Here is a 21,633-nt window from a genome sequence, read left to right on the forward strand (position 1 = left end):
TCCTTCCTCTCACACTGAGGTTTCTTTACATGAGAGATACAAGTGGTAAGGAAGTAAAATCTCCACAGGTTTTATTCAGCTATTTCTGACCAGAAAAAAAAAGTACTATCCGTTGCTGAGGGTGGAAGCAATTTTTGCTCCCTCAACCTCTGAAACACCACTGGAAAGAACTGAGCATGAACAAGTTTAATCATAAATGGGAAGCAAATGATGAGTAACTCTGACCAAATATTCCAGTATGCTAACAAGAGGAATATTAGCGGAGATCGGTGACTTAAGAATATTTGCCAGAGGAGATAATAATCTGCCTCATTTCTCCTTCTGTCTCCACACATCCTGGCTTAAGAAGAGACAGAGCAGTTTTTGCATAATATTGTAGAATGTAATCTTCTGGCTACAAAAGCCATCCCAATGCAAATTATCTCCTTCATGAGACTGAATCAGAGCCATGAGCATCACAATTAGAGATTCAGCCCTTGAGGTCAGGGCCGACTCTCCAGAGGTGCCCTTTAATAGATCAGATATCCCTGGAAGGATAGCATGGAAAGTCCCTAACACTTTAGTATCACATTTCTATAACCAGAAAGCTCTAGGTCTTCGTGAGGACAAGCACTCAATGTGCAGAAAGCGATGCAGGAGAAACAAGGACCCCTTCCTCACCCTTCCAAATTAGCCAGGGCCTAGACCCACAGAACCAAGAGGACATGACAAGGAGCCTGTTGGGGAAAGGGGGATTGGAAGAGCTTCCTTGAACATTCTGAGGAAGGCTGGGTCTAAGAGAAAGAGGTACAGTCCCTCCACACATTCACAGCCTGACCCTGGGGGCCTGAATTCACACATTAGAATAACCTGGTAGATGCGAGGAGATAATGAAGAGAAGAGGGCAAGGGTCCTCTGGTCCCATTAATTATGACCCTGAAGGAAAGTTTAGGAGGTAAAATTATTCTCCAGATGCTTTTCTCTTAAGCCAAATATTGAGTGCTTCAATCAACACAAAGACTTCTTACCTCAATGCCAAACAAACTTCCTGAAAAGGGCCGATCGACAAATCGGGGCTTGTAGGTGAGCACAGTGGTGCCTTTGAGAATGATGGCGTTAGTATCGAAGCAGGATACATCTTCAACGACCACAAACTCCGTGCCTGGAAAGGACAGTATCGTCAACTAGGCCAAAGCTGGGAAGTGAAAGCAGCAGGTGTCGTAAGCCAGGCAGCACATTTACTGGGTGGGGGGCCGACAGGTCAGCCAGAAAGATCGGATGTCCAGGATGTCTGTCGACATTCTGCCGACACCCTGAGCAAGTCCTGCAGATCTGGCCAGGCGCAGCTGAGCCAACAGAGCACTGCACAGGCATAAGACTGGGATGCACTTTCTCTCTTTAGAATGTAGTTGTACGCTAGGTCTCCTGGAAGGCAGAACAGACACTGAGAAGCTCGGGAAACCACCCCTTTTCCAAGCGACAATCTGTTCTAAGTTCCCAGGAAGCAGATTCAGATACTGATGTTGAGTCAGGCAGCAAAGCACACCGGGTCATCCGTGTATATGTTCTGGGTTGTTTACAAAGAATGCAGACCACTATTTTTGCTTTTTAAATTGATAGACACAGACAGTTTTCTATTCATCTGGACATGGACATGGCAAATTTACTTTTTGTTTTCATCAAAAAACATGTATAAACTGAACTTTTGCAACTAAATCTATTTTAAATGCCATGAGCTATCCAGCTTCTTTCAAATCACTGTGCAGGAGAGAGGATATATCACAGACATAACAATAAATACACATATATGTACAGATGTGCTATGAGAGTCTGCTAGTTAACAAAAACCATGGTAAATCTGTTTATAAAGGAAAATATTCTTTTTGTAAAGCCAGCACCAATCCCCTCATTTATTTATCTTCTAAACTGAGATTTTTCACATACCACTTTTGCCTAAACTCAGTAAGGCACATTTGTTGGGGCCCTGGAGATCAAACAGAAAATTGAAGCCAGATTTAACACTGGGAAAAAAGATCACTGCCCAGGTGGGTACTCAGGCCAGGCACATGCATTAGGGGAGGTCAGAGGAGAGGGACTAGATCTTACAGCCTTCACTGTGGGCCAGGCAATTCCCATATGAAAACAGAGGTCAAGAATGTCAACAGTTGTTAGTCTGCAAAACGTGGAAACACGTAAGTGTTCGTGTCAAAATGCAGAGGCAACAGAAAAGTCATACTGTAAGACACAAAATTAGCCTAAAATCCAAACCAAGAACTACATACACTTACCTGTTACGTTGACCTTGACCTCCAGGTGCCTTTCGGTGGACACAGGAAGGGAAGACCGCTTGGTGACTACTCCACTTTTCACAGTTTTGGGAATTACCGCAGATTCGCTGCTCGAGTTACGGTGGCGAAAAGGAGTAACTTTAGCTGGCTTCTTAATATCACTGGGGGTATGGAGAAAATCATGCACCAACAGCAGCCAGTCAAATATGAGAAACACACGGAGATTGTTGAGAACGACTGTGAAACAGGAGGAATCCTTTGTAGACCTACAAGAAAGAAGATCATAAAAATAAAACAGGAAAAGAGGAACATGACATTTCACTAACCTGCAAATATATTACTCAATTTGGGCAGGTGATACTCTAGCGTTTCCTTTTTTTAAATTTTATTCATTTATTTATGGCTGTACTGGGCGTTTGCTGTTGTGCGGGCTTTTCTCTAGTTGCAGCAAGCAGGGGCTGCTCTCTAGTTGCAGTGCTTGGGTTTCTCATTGTGGGGGTGTCTCATGCTGTGGAGCATGGGCTCTAGGGTACACAGGCTTCCACAGTTGCGACAGGTGGGCTCAGTAGTTGCTGCTTCTGAGCTCTAGAGCACAGACTCGATAGCTGTGGTACACGAGCTTAACTGCTCCACACCATGTATGATCTTCCCAGATCAGGGATCGAACTCATGTCTCCTGCATTGGCAAGTGGATTATTTACCACTGAGCCACTAGGGAAGCTCTCCTGCATCCTCTAAACTAAGATTTGGATATCAATAAACTCTGAGCCCGAGTCTAATAAAACATTCAGTATGTTTTCAAAAGTCAATCATATTTTTAAACAAGAAGGAATGTATTATAAGAAAGCAGTAGCGAGTATGTCATCCTGCAGTTCTCAGACATCCCCATCTCAGGTGTTTCCATCCCCTGGGAATCATCTGGCAATGTCTGGAGACATTTTTGTCACAAGGGAAGGGGTTCCTGTAGGCATCTTGTGGGTAGAAATCAGGGATGCGGCTAAACAACCCATAATGTACAGGACAGCCTTCACAACATGGAATGATCTAACCTACAACGTCACCAGTGCTGAGTTTGAGAAATCCTGGTGTGGCAGAAAAACCATGGGCTTAAATCGTGTCACTTAAAAGCTGTGTTATCTTGGGTAAGTTGTCTAGCTTCTCTGAGCCTCTTTCCTCACTTAAAAAAAATTTTTTTTATCGGAGTAGAGCCGATTTCCTTATCCAGGGGATCTTCCTGTCCCAGGGATTAAACCTGCATCTCCTGCATCAGTAGACAGATTCTTTACCATTGAGCCATCAGCAGGTCAACCCTTGGGTCAGGAATATCTCCCGGAGAAGTAAACAGCAACCCACTTTAGTATGCTTCTCTGGAAAATCCCATAGACAGAGAACCATGGAGGGCTACAGTCCATGGGGCAAAAGAGTCAGACCTGACTTAGTGGGACATGACTTAGCAACTAAAGAACAATAACAAAATAGTTGATTTACATTATGTTAGTTTCTGCTGTAGAACAAAGTGAATCAGTTCTACATATACATATATCCACTCTCTTTTTTAAGATTCTTTTCCCATATAGGTCATTACAAGGTATTGAGTAGAGTTCCCTGTGCTATATACTAAGTCCTCACTAGTTACCTATTTTATATACAGTAGTGTGTACCTGTCAATCTCAGTCTCCCAATTTACCACTCCTCCCCCTTTACCCTGGTAATGAGACAACTGTTTTCTACATCTGTGACTCTATTTTTGTTTTGCAAATAAGTTCATTTGTACCATTTTTTTCAGATTCCACATATAAATATCATATATTTATCTTTCTGTTTTCTCATTTATAAACCGAGCAATAATCAAACAGTAAGAGAGAAAGCACCAGGCATGTAACAGGTCTGATAAATGTCAGTTCCCTCCAATACAGGCTGTTTCTAAAAGATCAGTGAGGCAGGCACTCTTTTTTCAATGTTAAGATCACTTCTTTATAAACAAATTTACATACTAGTACTTGACGGTTTCTCTAGCTGGAACTAGCCTGAGAACCCAGATCTTTTAGCCAAAGAGGGAGGACAAATAAGATGATGTTTACTGTGGCTGACACCCCAAGCACCCTAGAAGTAGAGCTGCAGGAGAGGGGAGGGGGTACTGGTTTTGTTGCCATCATTACCCTCAATTCTATATTTGAGGTGAAAATCCTAGAAGGACTCCAGGCCTGGCTTCAAGCCAAGGTGTGGTCAGGGCCAGGCACTGTCAGTATATAGTGGGCAGAGATGGGCGAGACAAGAAAAATGGGCAGGGATGCCCCTATAATTTTCAGGGTTGAACTCTGTTCTGTGAGCCCAAAATCAATTCTGGGGCTCTGACTACTACACATACCTGCTTCACAGCCCTAAAAGGGGCTTCTATTCAGGAAAAGCTGATTCGGAGATTTTTTAAGGCTGGCTTCTCTAGCCTCTTGTTTCTCCTAAACCTGGCTCACTGTCCCTAGAAAAAGGGCACCGTGGTGCATGTCTCCTTCATACAGACACAGCATTTTTCACAGAAACACTTTACCCTTTTGTAATAGAGAAAAAATGTCGCCCTCAGTAAAATTTTTCCACCCCATTTTGAACACAGATCGTCAGCGCTATGAACTAGCTGGAAAGTCAAAGTATGTCTGATCCCTTTTCTGGAAAATATTTCAAGCCTTTAAACACTGTAAAGTGATTTATATTTGACACACAAAATCCCAACAGAAGAGCAATTCTTCTTGAGACACAGAAAGCGTTCAAAAGTTCCAATCAAGAGAACATTTTAACCCTCTCACTAACAACGGTATTTCTGTTAGCAAGAACCAAGGTGGACGACTTTATTACTAGCCTCTGAGAAATTATACATCTTTAGTATATAAATTTACTAATATTTTAAGGCTTCTTGTATATTAAAAATATAATAGGTGGGACAACTAGTCGATATTGAGGAAGCCAGTTCAATAACAAAGCAAATTAAAAAAAGAAACTGTTTCAGCAGATGGACCAAATGTATGCAAGCCTCCTGTTCAAATAAACATCATCTTCCAACAAAGGCACTGCAAATCACAGCCAGCTTATCATCTGACTGCCACCAGCCCAGTCACTAAAATGTGGTGGGCTTGACAATTGTTAGACAAGACACAGGCTTTAAAATCAGAGGCCCAAGCCTGAGTTCTGACTACTTCACTTACTGGCTGTGTATCCTCAGAAGAGTTACTTAACCCCCTCCAAGCTTCTATGCCTGTATCTGTAAAATGGGGAAGAAGTCACCCACTGGACAAACTTGTGAGAATTAAGTTAAAGGCAAGTAAAGTGCCTGGCCCTTGGTAAGGCTCAGTAAGAGGCAACTAGCATTCCCATTATTAAACTGTTTTAAAGTTCACACAAGGACTTCCCTGACAGTACAGTGAAGAAGAATCCACCTGCCAATGCAGGGTACACAGTTCAATCCCTGATCCAGAAAGATTCTACATGACACATGACAACGAAGCTTGTGTACCACAACTACTGAGCTCAAGCCCTAGAGCTGGCGAGCCACAACTACTGAAGCCCTGTGCTACAACCACAGAAGCCCATACGCCTCCAGCCCGCGTTCCACAACAAGAGAAGCCACCGCAGTGAGAAGCCCACTCACTGCAGTCAACAGCGGCTAGCCCTAGAGCAACTACTAGCCCCAATGGCAGCTAGAGAAAGCCCATACACAGCAATGAAGATCTGGTGCAACCAAAAATAAAATAATTAATACAATGTTTTAAAAGCTCATGCAAAAGTTTAAATATCTAATTAGGCAGAATTCCTAAACACATATGGAGATCACGACCCCTCGCTAGCAAAACTCAACCCTGAGGAATTCACTGAACAGCACACTGAAATATCACACAAATACAAATAAAAGTACAATTTTGTAAGTTTTTTTTTTTCCTCTCTTGCCTAACCAAGAAGCTTTTCCCAGCCTTTTTACTCACTGGTTTATATAATTACAACTTATCTGCTGACATTAGCACTAATAGAATGAAACTGACACCAGTTCCAAAGGTCACCTTTTGAATTTCTATCGATCGTACCTAACTTTTCAGTTCTCAGGTCTATGCCCACTTAGTCAAAAAATTTTACAGTAGTGTATCATAAAATAACATAAGCTACATCAGGAATAATCATAACAGCTCTTATCTATGCCAAGCAGTAGCCAGAATATCTTGTTTAATTATATGTTAGTGTTGTTCAGTTGCTAAGTAGTATCCAACTCTTTTCAACCCCATGGTCTAAGCACTCCAGGCTCCTCTGTCCTTCACTATCTCCCAGAGTTTGCTCAAATTCATGTCCACTGAGTTATGATGCTATCTAACCATGTTATCCTCTGCCTCCCCCTTCATCTTTTGCCTTCAATCTTTCCCAGCATCAGGATCTTTTCCAGTGAGTTGCCACTTGGCATCAGATAGCCAAAGTATACTGCAGCTCCAGTTTCAGCATCAGTACTTTCAATGAATATTTAGGGCTGATTCCCTTTAGGATTGACTAGTTTGATCTCCTTGATGTCCAGGAGGCTCTCAAGAGTCTTCTCCAGCATCACAATTCAAAAGCACCAATTCTTTGCTGCCCAGCCTTCTTTAGGGTCCAACTCTCACATCCATACATGACTACTGGAAAAACCATAGCTTTGACTACACGGATTTTTGTCGGCAAAGCGATGTTTAATTATTGTTGTTGTTCACTCACCCAGTCGTATCCAACTCTTTGTGACCCCATGGACTGTAACATACCAGGCTCCTCTGTCCACCTCCATCTCCCAGAGTTTGCCCAAATTCATGTCCACTGAGTCAGTGATGTCATCCAACCATCTCATCCTCTGTTGCCCCCTTCTCCTCCTGCCCTCAATCTTTCCCAGCATCAGGGTCTTTGCTAATCAGTCAGTTGTTCACATCAGATAACCAAAATACTGGAGCTTCAGCATCAGTCCTTCCAACCAGTATTCAGGGTTGATTTCCCTTAAAATGGAGTGGTTTGATCACCTTGCTGTCCAAGGGACTTTCAACAGTCTTCTCCAGCACCATAGTTTTGAAGGCATCGATTCTTTGGCACTCTGCCTCTTAATTATCACCTCCTTCTTACATTGTACACCTCCAAGTACAGTAACTTTCTGACTTTATAGTAGATGAAAATGCAGGTGAAGGAGATGAAAAAACTTGTCCTTGGACACATTACTAGGAAGTGGTAGATGAAGGTTTTGAGCCCAGATCTATGTGATCCCAAAACCGATGCTTTTTTCACACACAACAGTGCCTCCCATAATACCAAGAAGAAAAACATAATCTAGTTCAAGGAGGCTAAAGCTCGTTTTACAAGGAGAAGTTAGTCATTAAGACCTGCACAGATAACTCGATAATGTAAGTCAACACCACTTCCCTTCTATTATTTCTATAGACCAAAAGACTTTTTCCCCTTACATGAGTATAATTCCTTCCTTCCCCAAGTCACTTTACATATTAAAAGTCTACAGCTGATGGGGGTGCTTCCCAGGTGGCACAGTGCTAAAGAATCCACCTACCAATGCAGGAGACACAGGTTCAATTCCTGGGTGGGGAAGATCTCCTGAAAGAGAAAATGGCAACCCACTACAGTATTCTTGCCAAGAGAATCCCATGGAGAGGGGAGCCTGGCAGGGTACAGTCCATGGGGTTGCAAAGAGCTGGACACAACTTAGGGACTGGGCATGCACGTGCACACACATCTGATAGGGAGGTTGATTTTAAGAATCTGGTTTAATCCTAACTACTTTCCTTAAGGCAACAGAGACATCTTTTGGCCAGTCACTGAAACTGCATGGTTGCAGGAACACTCAATATACAGTACACTGCACTAATAAGCCATTATTTATTTCTCAAAGATTGCTCAGTCCTTTGATGCTCTAAAGCCTACATGGTGTTGGCCCACAGGCCACAAAAGGGCATATGTCATGATAAAGAAAGGCAAGGTCAGGGTCTGGATCTCCCACCTGAAGTGCAGTTCGATCTGAATGGAGCCTTGGGTGGTGCTGCTGCTTTTAGAGGGCTGAAAGATGCAGGTGAACACGTTGGTCACACCAGGACTGGTCTTCTGCCCAGCAGAGCGGGTGTCAAAAGCCATCATGGAATGGGAAACCAAGTTAACGGACTTGGTTTGGTTGGAAAAGCTCTCATAGAGCAGTTTACACTTCTTGAAGTCAAATCTATGGGAGAAAACAGTCAAGACGTTGAACGCTTCCATTTTACAAAATTACATATGTTTAAGATAAAAGAACAAAACCATAAATATGCCTAAGTTCTATGAAGGAGATAACTTCCCTCTGAGATCTGTCACTGATTTTAACAGTCCCCACAAAATGGATCAAAGTGTCACCTTGCCTTGTACCTTCTTTTCCATTTCTAAGGAGACACTCTTGTCCATGGGAACTTATGGGGAATAATAATACCACATATTTGCTGCATGCTTGGTTCGTTAGCATTCTCATTCCTCACCTAAGTTTACTAAGACTATATATTCGTAATAATCCCCAAGGGTGAGGGTCCCTTTAGTCCTTCATCTGTCAACTCCTGGCCTGCTTGGAAGAGTCTCTCTCCACAGTCTGCTGAATGTTTATGCAAGAAGTTCCTGGGAACCACCACAACAATAACACTTTTCATGGAGAGAAGTAATGCAGTTCATCTACCAACAGAAAATGCATCTGCAACTGCCATTTTTTAAATAACAGATAGAGCTGCAATGGGCAGCTCTTAACCACTCAGTACCATCATGACAATCCAGACAGAATTACCCTATATTGGAAGAAAGTGGCATAACCAGTCATCAGAAAAAACTGCTGGTTCACAAGATAATCAATCTGGGACCCCAACTCCACCACATCATGTTCTCATTAGTTGAGTTAGATACCTGGATGAATTTTTCAGGAAAAACAAAACAGAAGACAGAGCGTGTCCCATAGAAAAATTACTAGCCTTCAAGTCCTGTTTTCGAATACGGAACCACTTTTCCAGTCATGTGATCTTACACTCGTCAAAAACTATCTGGAGAACAGGAGTAATATCTGCTCAACTTTACTTGACTGTCAAGAGATGAAAATGTCGTCAAGTGTGAAAATACAATGCACTCTTGAGGGTTCTATACCAGTAATCACAAATTCCTGGTCTATAGTCACCGAGAAGACATCAGTTAGTGAACTGCTGGGTGAGCACATGCCTTATCTAAAGGCCGCCAAGCTTCCACTCAACTCCCAGATGCTTCTAATTGAGAACACTGGCCCTCTGCTGCCAAAACTTACAGTTCTTCAAAGGAAGCTGAACTCCAAACTTTTTCATGCACAATTCACTAATTCTGGCCAGTGAGGCCACCAACACCAGCGTTCACCAGACAGCTCTGGACCCCCTCGACACAGACACAGGGAGACTGCTTTCTGACTCTGCACTCACGTGGGACCACGTTCTAGCCCCACGGGGCTTACCAGGATCTCACTGCCACTCAAGACCACTCAAGGGGTCTTCTCACTGGCACCGGAAGCTGCTCTGTCAGCCAGGGTTAACTGCAGTGAGCAGAGCAGTCCAAGACCCATAATGGACACAAAACAGGAGGAGAAAAACACTGTTACTCTTCTAAGTCACTGGTATTTTGGAGTGCCTGTTATCACAGCATAACCTCAGCTGTCCTGAGTGATAGATGAATTTAAACATTTAAAAAGCATTGTGCAGACCAACCAAAAAGCATCTTGCAGGCAGACCACATTCAGCTGTGAACCACCACTCTGCCACTCTGCTTTATACGATAGCACAAGGTGTACAGGATTTCTATTACCATCACTAATAGTAAAACCATATAATCACAGCCATACCTGGCTAGGGACCCAGCACCTTCTTTTCCTTTTGGATCTTTCAGCTCCAGACTTACATTTACCATATCAATGAGGAAACACATGCACGTGTATACTTCTCCACTCAGAACAGTCTGGAAAAGGAAAATGTCAATCAATTCATAGTTGATGTCAATCTAAAAATGGAGTTAATGTCATGAAATCTAATTTGCTTGTGGCTCCATGTTCTTTCCCCAGCTGACTCTGAGGAACAGATACACAGGATGATGATCATGAGACCACAAGAGTTACAGAAGAACCTAACATCACACTCACGTGAATCCTTGGGTCTTGCAAATCATAAGGCCTCATGAATTCCTCTATGGGCTCTCCAAGGTTGTTCTCCAACAAACCCCGGATCAACTTGTACTTGCACAAATCCAGAGAACAGTGGACTGAGGAGAGATTGCCATGGATAGATATGTCTGGCACCGTATGACTTATTTCTCTATGGAAAAAGATAAAAGGTCACTTCCACAAAAAAATCATGAACTTAACATTGGCACAGCTCACACCCAAATATAAGTGCTAATATGTACCCACCTCCCTTATCAACCAATTAATTTCTAACCTTCAATGACAAAAATTTCATGAGTCCAAGTGAAGCAAGTTAGTACAACTGAGTGTAATCGTTCAGCTACAAAAGGCCATTTTTCTCCCCAAATATACACTTATAAAGTCCCCAAATCTGACCTAACTAATTGACAAATAAAGAAAAATTTCATAAGACTCAGAAATAACTTACACATTATAGTTGGGAGAGCAATTAAAAAGAAAAAAAGACAAAAGGGAAAGATACAGGAACAGAGAACAGAGGAGTGGGGGGTGGTACAAAAATAGGTGAAGGGGATTAAGAGGTACAAACCTCCAGCCATAAAATAAACAAGCCATGGGGATATACTATACAGCATGAGCAATATGGCCAATGATAACTGCAATAACTTTGTGTGGAAACAGATGGTTACGAGGCTCATAGCAGAGATCATTTCATAATGTGTGCAAATGTCAGATTACCATGTAGCTGAGACTAACACATTATTGTACGACAACTATATTTCAATAAAAAAGAAAAAATGACAAGCTCTTTATCCATTTAGTGGTAACAAAAGAAAGGAACCAGTGTTTCATAATGAGCCAAGATGGGACACTAGGATAAAGCCTGACTCAGTCACTCATTTCAAGCTGAGATGGGCAGGCAGGAATGATGTTGAAAATGCCCAGGTCGAGGAGGTCTTCCCTGGTGGTCCAGTGGCTAAGACTCTGTGCTCCCAATGCAGGGGGCCCAGGTTCAATCCCTGCTCAGGGAACTACATCCTGCCTGCCGCAACTAAAGATCCCTCATACCACAAAGACCTCAGTGCAGCCAAAAAATAATCTTAAAAAAAAAAAGAATGCCTGGGGAAGGGGGAATATACTTCATCCCAACACTGAAGAGCTTTTTCTCTACCCTCCTAAAGGTAAAGTGGATATCATGGATCCTACAGATGCTATACTCCAAGTATATAAAGCAGAGGGCCAGGATTTGCAGTTGAAAAGAAATACTAAAAACTACTTTGTCTACGGAGAAAAATCTTCATACAACCAGGTGAAAAAAGACCAGTCATGCAATTAACAAAGAAAAGCTGGAAAGGATTACCAAGAACCCCCTGGGTTGCCAGGTCCAGGGCAGGAGAAGCTGATCAGATACCCTGTGTTTAGTTATCCCCTTCTATCTGGGCTAACAGGACATAATTACCCGCACATAAACACTGATGGAAGTGGGTGAAGTTTAGATAAGCAGAGCAGTAAAGCACATTTTTTTTTTGGAAAGCATTACTCGAAAAGAAAACAAAACGTTCAATTTATAAATAATGAAGCTCCTCTTAAGACGTCTAAGCCAGTAAAATCAAATACAGCCCATGCCAACCATAACTGAACACCAGCCAGAGAGCACTTGAATAACAAGTAAGAATGAAACACAAAAATCCCAGTGAGAGTGGCTATGCTGTATCATTAATCCAGAGAGAAACAAAACAGTGACACTAAATGACTTGCCCAGACCGATGAACTGCAAAGGGAGTGGCCCAAGAGGAATTAAAATCACACTCTGGAAAAGGAGTGACACTGTTTTTCAAAATGCTGCAAATGAATATCATTTGCTTTCATTACTTCACAGCCACACCTTATTTCTCCCTGAAGTTAAGATCTGAGTGTTGCTGCTTTCTCCAAAATTAATGCCCCAAACTGAACAGGCATCACACACTGTAACCAGCAGTCCCAGTCCACTGCTGGGGCCAGGAGAGCGTAAGCACTACCAGAGGACCTTGTTAATATGCACCTGAGGCTTGGTCCTGAGAGTCAGCTTCTGCTGGTCTCAGATAGGATCTGAGTGTATTCCTTTTCAGTAAGTTTCCCAGTCAGATATAGAACTAACTGAGGCCATGCTCCAAACTACAGAAATTAAGCATCCTGTGCTTTGAAGCCAATTAAGAAGGAAATTACAGTCAGTTCAATGGTCTTTATGGAACATTTCCAGATGGCTAATTGGAGTAAAATGGGCAAAATAGCATCTAAACAGTTACTCTGATTCAGTGGAGCTCCAGGGTAAATATCAATAGCAGGTCCAGAATCTATTGCATTTGAAACACAGAATCCAAATGTCATTTCTTCCAAATACTTCCGTGCCATCACTACCTCCCTTCTGCCATCGAAATCCATGCTAAATTCAGGTCCCTTACTCTTTGTTTCTAAGGCACCTACTGTCATCCTACAATACAGTTGAAAATCGAATCAAACACGAAATTAGAATCATATACTTACCTTCCTATATCCCTCAACGAAACACAAGCTCCATATAGGCAGAAGTTTTTTCTTTCATCATAGGAGCCCTCATGTCTAGCAGATGGTAGGGACTCAACACATATTTGTTACACAGACGAAAATGTAAGAGAATTCCCATGCACTTCCAGACGTAACAGCACTGATTTTCAAGCTATCACAGTTCTACTTAAAATAGATAGTTATTTGAAAATAAACCACTCACTTGTCCAAATTCCTTTCCACCTGCAATTTCAGCCTACAGGGCTCGGTCAAGAGGCTTCCTCCTGTCTGTCGCACGAAATAGGAGGGGAAGATCAGGTCTCCGCTGCTGTTTTCTGAGACCCTGGAATACTCTCGTGGGTGTCTCTCTGCAGCAAAGATGTCCATGTCTTGGAGATCGACAACAATGCAATCCAGCAGACACACGTGGTCTTCTACATGGAACCAAGGAAAGGGAGACAAATGAAGAAGATGGGACTCAGAAGGGGCTGGTCCAGAAAAAAACTAAACAGCTCCAAAATGTTCATTCTGTCTTTGGAAAATGTTTAGATCAGTCTCGACTCTGGCACCAAGACCTCCCTCCTCAACACTCCATGTGCTGGACATTGCCTACCTGCCCCCTGCACGTAGGCACAAACCAGGCCACATCCTCCCAGCGTTTCACTGAGGTCCCGAGACACTAACAGAGGCTAAAGGGCTTATGACTAAAAGGACTTAACATGCATCCCTCCCAAGGATATCCCACAGGGGTCTTGTGTAGAGATGATGTTACCCAAAGGTTTACAAAATTTTCCACAGCAAATATCACACGTAACCATTTCCAAACAAATATCACACTTAACCATTTCCACTAGCACCATCTAACCCAAACCACCACCATTCTTGCCTAGACCACCATGAACTCCCCTCCAACATACCCATTCCATTCCAGTCTGCATCACAAAACCATTCTGCTCACAAAATACCTCAGTAACCCTTAAAAAAATGACTGAGACCAAACATTCCCTTCCTTTATACGCTTTGATGACTGAGTTTAATCCACAGTTCTTTCTGTGAAACTCTCCTAAATCCCTTGAAAGCCCTGCATAAAAAGCCCACTGCCTACTTTTCCAACCTCATCTCAACCCATTCTCCACCTTGCCCATGAAGCTGCCAGCTCACTGGTCTTTGTTTTCCCCCACGTGCCAGGCTCTTCACTGTCTGAAGTCTTGCCCACAGCAACACCCTCCTCTCTCCTTCTCTGTTCTTTCCCTCTTACCATTCTGTCTTTCCCATGACATTTATCTTCAGTTCAGTCGCTCAGTCATGTCCGACTCTGCAACTCCATGAACCGCAGCACGCCAGGCAGGCCTCCCAGTCCATCACTAACTCCACCCAAACCCATGTCCATTGAGTCAGTGATGCCATCCAACCAACTCATCCTCTGTCGTCCCCTTCTCCTCCTGCCCTCGATCTTTCCCAGCATCAGGGTCTTTTCAAATGAGTCAGCTCTTCACATCACGTGGCCAAAGTATTGGAGTTTCAGCTTCAACATCAGTCCTTCCAATGAACACCCAGGACTGATCTCCTTTAGGATGGACTGGTTCGATCTCCTTGCAGTCCAAGAGACTCTCAAGAGTCTTCTCCAGCACCACAGTTCAAAAGCATCAATTCTTCGGCGCTCAGCTTTCTTTATAGTCCAACTCTCACATCCATACATGACCACTGGAAAAACCATAGCCTTGACTAGATGGACCGTTGTTGACAAAGTAATGTCTCTACTTTTAATTTATCTTAATCTGTCCTTATTTAGATGCTTATTGGCTTTCTCATATCATTCACAAGGTGGCAGGAACTATGTCTAATAGCTTGTTACTATATAGGAGAACAAAACACTGAACACCTAGATTAGGCAGGCACTAATTAAATTAGCTCTTGCCTCGTTACTGTATGGATAAATAAGTGAAAGAGACAAAAGTAGAGCTGATCTCTTAGAAGGGGATAAGGGACAGGAACAAAGGGCTTCATAATTCCCAAGTGTTGTCATGGAATCCTAGGGATATAGAAGCAATATAAAAACCACTGCCTTAACCCCATCCTAATCACAGACAGAATTCCAGAAACAAACAGCAATTTGGGAGGCAAAATATGGTCAGGAAAGAGATCTTTCTATAAAACACCCCAGTAAAAGCCTACAGTATAGCTAAGGGAACTCTACTCATTGCTCTGTGGTGACCTAAATGGGAGGGAAATCCAAAACAGAGGGGATATATGTATACATAGAGCTGATTCACTCTGATGTACAGTGGAAACTAATACAACATTGTAAAGCAACTATACTCCAATAGAAATTAATTTTAAAAAATTCCAAATCGCTTCCTAATAGGCTTCCAAATATATGTACTATTGTTGTTCAGTTGCTAAGTCATGTCTGATTCTTTCACGATCCCATAGACTGTAGCCTACCAGGCTCCTTTGTCCATGGGATTTCCCAGGCACGATTATTGGAGTTGGTTGCCATTTCCTTCCCCAGGGGATCTTCCTGAGCCAGGGATCTAACCCACGTCTCTTGCATCGCAGGTAGATTCTTTACTGCTGGCCCACCTACCTTTGGCCTCAATTCCTAGTCATCACTATTATCAGAACAACAACAACAGAAGATTCATGTACTGACTGGCCTTATGTACGCACCCAGCTTGCCCCACCGCCTACCCCATGCTGTGAGTGTCCACTATGTATACAGATTGGTTGACATCATGCAGGTTAAGACTTCCAGCTCTGGAGATAGACTGCCTAGATTCATACTACCGTTTACCACGTACATTGACATGACTATGGGCAAGTTACTCAATCTCTCTGGGTCTCTTGGTTACTGGTTCAAAAATTCTGGGTCTCTTCATCTATAACACGGGGATAAAAATAAAACCCTATAGGAGTATCATGAGGATAAACTGCAAACATTTATGAAAAAATGTGCCATGATGTCTGGCATGTAGTAAATGTTCAATACCCAGTATTCTGATGAGGATTACAATAATCTCCTTGAATCATCAATGTAACCATAAACCCTTTTGCTGTCCCCTCTGGGACAACAAGGTACCACAAGGGATTAACTATTCTTTATATACATCCAACATAGCCCTCAGTTAACATCCCACATCTCTCAAAGTTCAACCACACTGGACTGACTTCATCAATGGATTCTGGTGGTAAATCATATTCTGCTTCCCAAATTACTTGAAGCAACACCTCACTTATCCAACCCACACTATCTGGAAAAACCAAAAGGTCAAAATCAAGACTCTCATCTGGAATGGCTAACTGTCAAATTCAAGAGAAGCACACCAATAACTGGGTGGTTCATGTCTTTCAAAAATGGTTACTTATGGTATTTCTGCTGTTACCTATTTTTCAGGATTTTTATTTCTCCAGAATTAACCAGTGACTTGAAGGGATAGTGTCTAAAAGGTCACTCACAAGGACATGTCGAAGGATGCAGGAATTACTCCAGGTATACTACCACCATCTGGTGGCAACTATCTTAACAAGCCCTTAGAGACTACCTAAATCTCTTTATTTATACTGCATTTTACTATTTGGTTTGTTCTTAAACTCTTTTTTTTTTAATTTATTTATTTGGCTGTGTCGAGTCTTAGCAGCATGCAGGATCTTCATTGCATCACACAGAATCTTTCGTTGCATCATGTGAGAGCTTTAACTGCTGCTCCAGGTCTGTCTCATTGTGGTGCTTGGGCTCCAAAGCCTATGGGCTGAGTACTTGCATGTGGGCTTAGTTGATTCCAGGCATGTGGGATCTTAGTTCCCTGTCCAAGGATCAAACCCACATCCCCTGCATTGCAAAGAAGATTCTTAACCACTGGCCCATCAGGGAAGTCCCTGTATTTTACTAATTTAATCTTACATCTACTTCTGCTTCATTGATTATGCTAAAGCCTTTGACTGAGTAGTTCACAACAAACTGGAAAATTCTTAAAGAGATGGGAATACCAGACCACCTTATCGGCCTCCTGAGAAACCTGTATGCAGGTCAAGAAGCAACAGTTAGAACCAGACATGGAACAACAGACTGGTTCAAAATTGGAAAAGGAGTACGTCAAGGCTATATACTGACACCCTGCTTATAACTTGTACGCAGAGTATATCATGCGAAATGCCAGACTGGATAAAGCACAAGCTGGAATCAAGATTGCCAGGAGAAATATCAATAACCTCAGATATGCAGATGACACCATGCTTATGGCAGAAAGCAAAGAGAAACTAAAGAGCTTCTTGATGAAGGTGAAAGAGGAGAGTGAAAAAGCGGGCTTAAAACTCAACATTCAAAAAACAAAGCATCCGGTCCCACCACTTCACGGCAAATAGATGGGGAAACACTGTTAACAGTGACAGGTTTTATTTTCTTAGACACCAAAATCACTGCAGATGGTGACTACAGCCATGAAATTAAAAGACGCTTGCTCCTTGGAAGAAAAGCTATGACCAACCTAGGCAGCATATTGAAAAGCAGAGACATTACTTGGCCTACAGAGGTCCATATAGTCAAAGCTATGGTTTTTCCAGTAGTCATGTACAGATGTGAGAGCTGGCCAATAAAAAAGGCTGAGCACCAAAGAACTGATGCCTTCGAACTGTGGTGCTGGAGAAGACTCTTGAGAGTCCCTTGGAATGCAAGGAGATCAAACCAGTCAATCTGAAAGGAAATCAACCCTGAATACTCACTGGAAAGACTGATGCTGAAGCTGAAGCTCCAATACTTTGGCCACCTGATATGAAGAGCCAACTCACTGGAAAAGACCCTGATGCTGGGAAAGACTGAAGGCAGGAGAAGGGGATGACAGAGGATAAGACGGTTGGATGGCATCACTGACTCAATGGACATGAGTTTGAGCAAGCTCCGGGAGTTGGTGATGGACAGCAAAACCTGGCTTCCTGCAGTCCACAGGGTCGCACAGAGTCAGACATGACTGAGCGACTGAACAACAACGATCCTACTTTAGACGTCACCCAATCCTAATCTACATCCTAAAACTCTAAAGCCTTCTAAATCAGTATCAGAATCAGATGATTACTAAAGACACGCTACCACTTTGTTAGTATCTACTTGAATGGGATGCAACACCCCTTAGGATCCTGCAATGGTCTCATGAATTTCCCCTCCTTCCTCATGCAGCTCCTCTCTCCTCCTTTACCTGGACTGCTGGAAGCTCGGCCGACAGAGGGTGTGGCTGGCTGCCCTTGCGGCCTGGTCGAGGTGCTCGGCACAGACTCGCTCTTCAAGCTGCCTGGACTCATTCCAGCAGGAGGCATCATGATCAGCCCCTCGGAGTGGGTCCCCTTCAGGTCCTCCATGCTTGTCATTTTCCTCACACTGTGCTTGGGAGTACCCGTTGGGGAAGATGAAGGCACAGACTCCTGGGAGGAAAGAAAAGAAAATTAGCAGCAGGAATGGGGGTGGTAACTCTATCTACTGTCCTAGAAGTTCCTTCCCAGTCCTGGACTCTTCAAAGACTCTATGCCACCAGATCTCATAAACAAAAGGGCCACAGGGTCAATTCTTTCTTCCACGTGTAATTCTCTGCAGAGACATTACATATAATTCAGTACCCGTTGAAAACTCTGCCAATTTTGCAGGAACATATTTTATCTTTTGGGCTTCCCTAGTGGCTCAAAGGTAAAGAATCTGCCTGCCAATGAAGGAGACACAGGTTCAATCCCTGGGTTGGGAAGACCCTGGAGAAGGAAATGGCAACCCACTCCAATCTTCTTGCCTGGAAAATCCCATGGACAGAGGAGCCTGGCAGGCTACAGACCATGGGGTTGCAAAGAGTCAGCAATGACTTGGCAACTGGAACATGTTATCTTTTGGCTTAAGAGTAAATGTCAAGATACTAATTACTGGTGGTTTAATCTAGGTCAATACAACAAAGGCAAATCTCTCAGCCATACAATATACTGTTGATTTGCTGGAGGGGAGGGACTCTTTTTTCCTAAGAAAATGCAAAAACAGCAATATGGAATGAAGCCCCTCTAATGTGTTTGTACATTCTAGAAGTCTCCCCTCTCAGGTTTACATTTCTCATCTAAGTAACTGTAAATGGAAAACACAGGCAAGCCATTCCTATCATGTTTCTGTTCAAGGGCATAAAAATTAAGGGCAAATACAGAATAAAATTAATTCTGTAACTCTACTGAAAATATCACATGCTTTTCCTACGTATCTAGTACCTTCAGTTAATTGCTAACAGGGCAAATCTTTTTCACCAGAATGGTTCAATAACTGACATTTAAACTTTGCATGGTTCCTTCCCTCAAGACTCAGAGTTACATATTCTTATAGTTTCTGCAGCATCAGTTTGTTCTCATCTATCCATTCTCACTAGCAAGCTGGAAGGAGAGGAAGACTCCCAAGGACTGCTTTATATGTATATTCCTCTCAGCATTCGAAAGGGAGATGATAGTACTATTCACCTTAACAGTTATCTTGAGTAGTAATTACATGTAACGGTGAAAGAAACGAGTTATTTTTTTGCAATTCCTTTTTGCAAGGCAAATGACTAGCTAAATGCTATCATTTAAGTATTTCAGCATTAAAAACCTTCCCTCTTGCTTAGTTTATTTAAACGCCTGAGAGTATTTGTTGCTCTTTCATTATATTCATCTCTCCATCCTCTCTGAGTTGGTTTAAATAAATCGGTGGCTTGAGGGGATTAACTCAAAGCTTTTGAAATACTTAGAAATTAAGTTTAAGCACAAACTATGTTTGAAAAAAATGAAAGAAAAAGCATATGCAAAAAATTCAGACCTGCCCTCATTAAGACATGGACTTATGTAAAACAATTCCAAACACACGGGAGTCATTGAACTCAAAGGCAAATGACCCCTCTGCAAGCTTTGATTCTAGGACTATTTCCTGTCCTTTAACCACTGGAATGCATACTAGACAAACCTCACATGGGCAGATGCATTAAAGAGCAAATGTAAATGCAAAGTGGTTTTTTGGAGAAGAAAAGTAATTACTCACTTCACGTAGGCCTAGATCATGGAGCCTGACTGTACATGTGGAGAGTAAGTTTCACAGATGAATTAATTGGATTAAATACTTTAACAAGAAACACACTCCAAGCAAACCTTATGGAATTTCACAGAACAACCCACTGGCACGTAACAAGACAAAGTCTTTTAGAATTGAAGGAAATAAAATAAGGTCATCAAGAAAGTATTACCTAGGGAAGGAAAGGAGAAAGGAAGGAAGGAGGGAGGCAGGGAAGAAGGAATTACTTTTAATGATCCTTAAGAAGGATTCCTCTACACAGGTGGAAAGTGATTCATCAAAGTTGGGGGCGGGGGTGGGGGGGGGCGGTGATAAGCAGGCTTTCCCAAGTAATGAAATATTTTAAAGGATTGGTTTTCAAGATTTTCTTTTTTAAGCAAATGAATGAAAGTTGACTGCTGAATCCCATAAGGTTTTTCCGAATAACCAGGAGGCAAAAAAAGCATATTGTACCTTAAAGAAAAGGGGTCCTTGTATGTGCTGCCACTTAAAATTAAATCCTCGAAAACGAAATACAGGGAAATTTTTTCATTAAAATGCTACAAACTATGCACTTGTTATTTGGTGTACTTAACAAAACAGAAACCCTTCTGCAAAACTTTCTTGAGATACTTTGGCAATTCTTCTTTAGAAGCTAACTTCAGAGTCAGCTCATAAGCCCATATACAGATATATCTGACACAGAAAAATAACCCCTTTATCTTTTCAGGAGGGAGAGAGGAAAAAAATGATATCATTGAACTTGATCACCCATTCTGGCTCTAACGGATCTCTTCCTAAAAACTTGGGCCTCAAAACAACGATTTCCCACAAACAAATATATTTCAAAGAACTAACTAAAGTCTCAGAAGGCAGTTTCTGAGGAAGAATTCAGCTCTCCCTAGGGCAGCAAGGAAGGGCAGTAGAGGTGGATAAGAGAGGCAAATGCCCTGAGGTAACCATGGGGACAGCAGTCATACGCCAACACCAGCTCTGATACATTTGTTCAATATCCAGTTGAATTATAAGCATCTCACAGTTTGAAGAAAAAAAAAGTAAGAAATTTTAGATGCAGTTATCAATCTTTCTGTTTATAAATGGATTTTTCTTTATTTTCTTTAAGGCTCGAGCCAGTAAACAGCAAAATGCCTACGACTCAAATATGAAGAGATTTTCCTCATTAACACCAAGGTTACTAGTTTTCTACTAGGCCTACTATGAAAGGTCAATGGTGATTTTGTTTTTTTTAACTGTCTTAAAAAATATACGTACATGGAGGCCTATTCCTCACTCTGGAAAAAGTGAAAGTCGCTCAGTCGTGTTCAACTCTTTGTGACCCCATGGACTATACAGTCCATGGAATTCTCCACATCAGAATACTGGAGTGGGTAGCCATTCCCTCTCCAGGGGATCTTCCCAACCCAGGAATCGAACCCAGATCTCCAGCACTGCAGGTGGATACTTTACCAGCTAAGCCACCAGGGAAGCCCCATCTGGAAAGAAGGCCTATTATTCCAACAGGAGGGGCTTCCAACAGCAAGGTGAACCAGCAAGTCCTCAACCATCAGCTGTCTGAATGTGGGGCGTGCGGATGAGTAAACCTGTGCCGCACTTCCATCTGTGCTGCTTATCACTACTATTCTGTGCTGGTTCACCCT

General features: G+C 42.4%; 1 protein-coding gene and 1 non-coding gene across 2 annotated transcripts in view; one reads left to right on the plus strand and one right to left on the minus strand.

Annotated features, from left to right (window-relative positions):
• VPS13D (vacuolar protein sorting 13 homolog D) overlaps positions 1–21,633 on the minus strand; it is a 260,686-nt gene that overhangs the window by 185,586 nt on the left and 53,467 nt on the right. Inside the window, exons 25-31 of the mRNA XM_068986146.1 lie at positions 18,135–18,357; positions 13,169–13,379; positions 10,423–10,594; positions 10,129–10,241; positions 8,263–8,475; positions 2,268–2,533; positions 1,008–1,141 (exon numbers count right to left, since the gene is read on the minus strand). Of these exons, the coding sequence (XP_068842247.1) occupies positions 1,008–1,141; positions 2,268–2,533; positions 8,263–8,475; positions 10,129–10,241; positions 10,423–10,594; positions 13,169–13,379; positions 18,135–18,357 (1,332 nt within the window). The remainder of the gene's footprint in view (positions 1–1,007; positions 1,142–2,267; positions 2,534–8,262; positions 8,476–10,128; positions 10,242–10,422; positions 10,595–13,168; positions 13,380–18,134; positions 18,358–21,633) is intronic.
• On the plus strand, positions 11,381–11,453 carry TRNAG-CCC (transfer RNA glycine (anticodon CCC)). The gene has a single exon. It is a non-coding gene; the product is annotated as a tRNA-Gly (tRNA).

The sequence above is a fragment of the Capricornis sumatraensis genome, chromosome 14 (genome assembly GCF_032405125.1).
Source record: "Capricornis sumatraensis isolate serow.1 chromosome 14, serow.2, whole genome shotgun sequence".
NCBI lineage: Eukaryota > Metazoa > Chordata > Mammalia > Artiodactyla > Bovidae > Capricornis > Capricornis sumatraensis.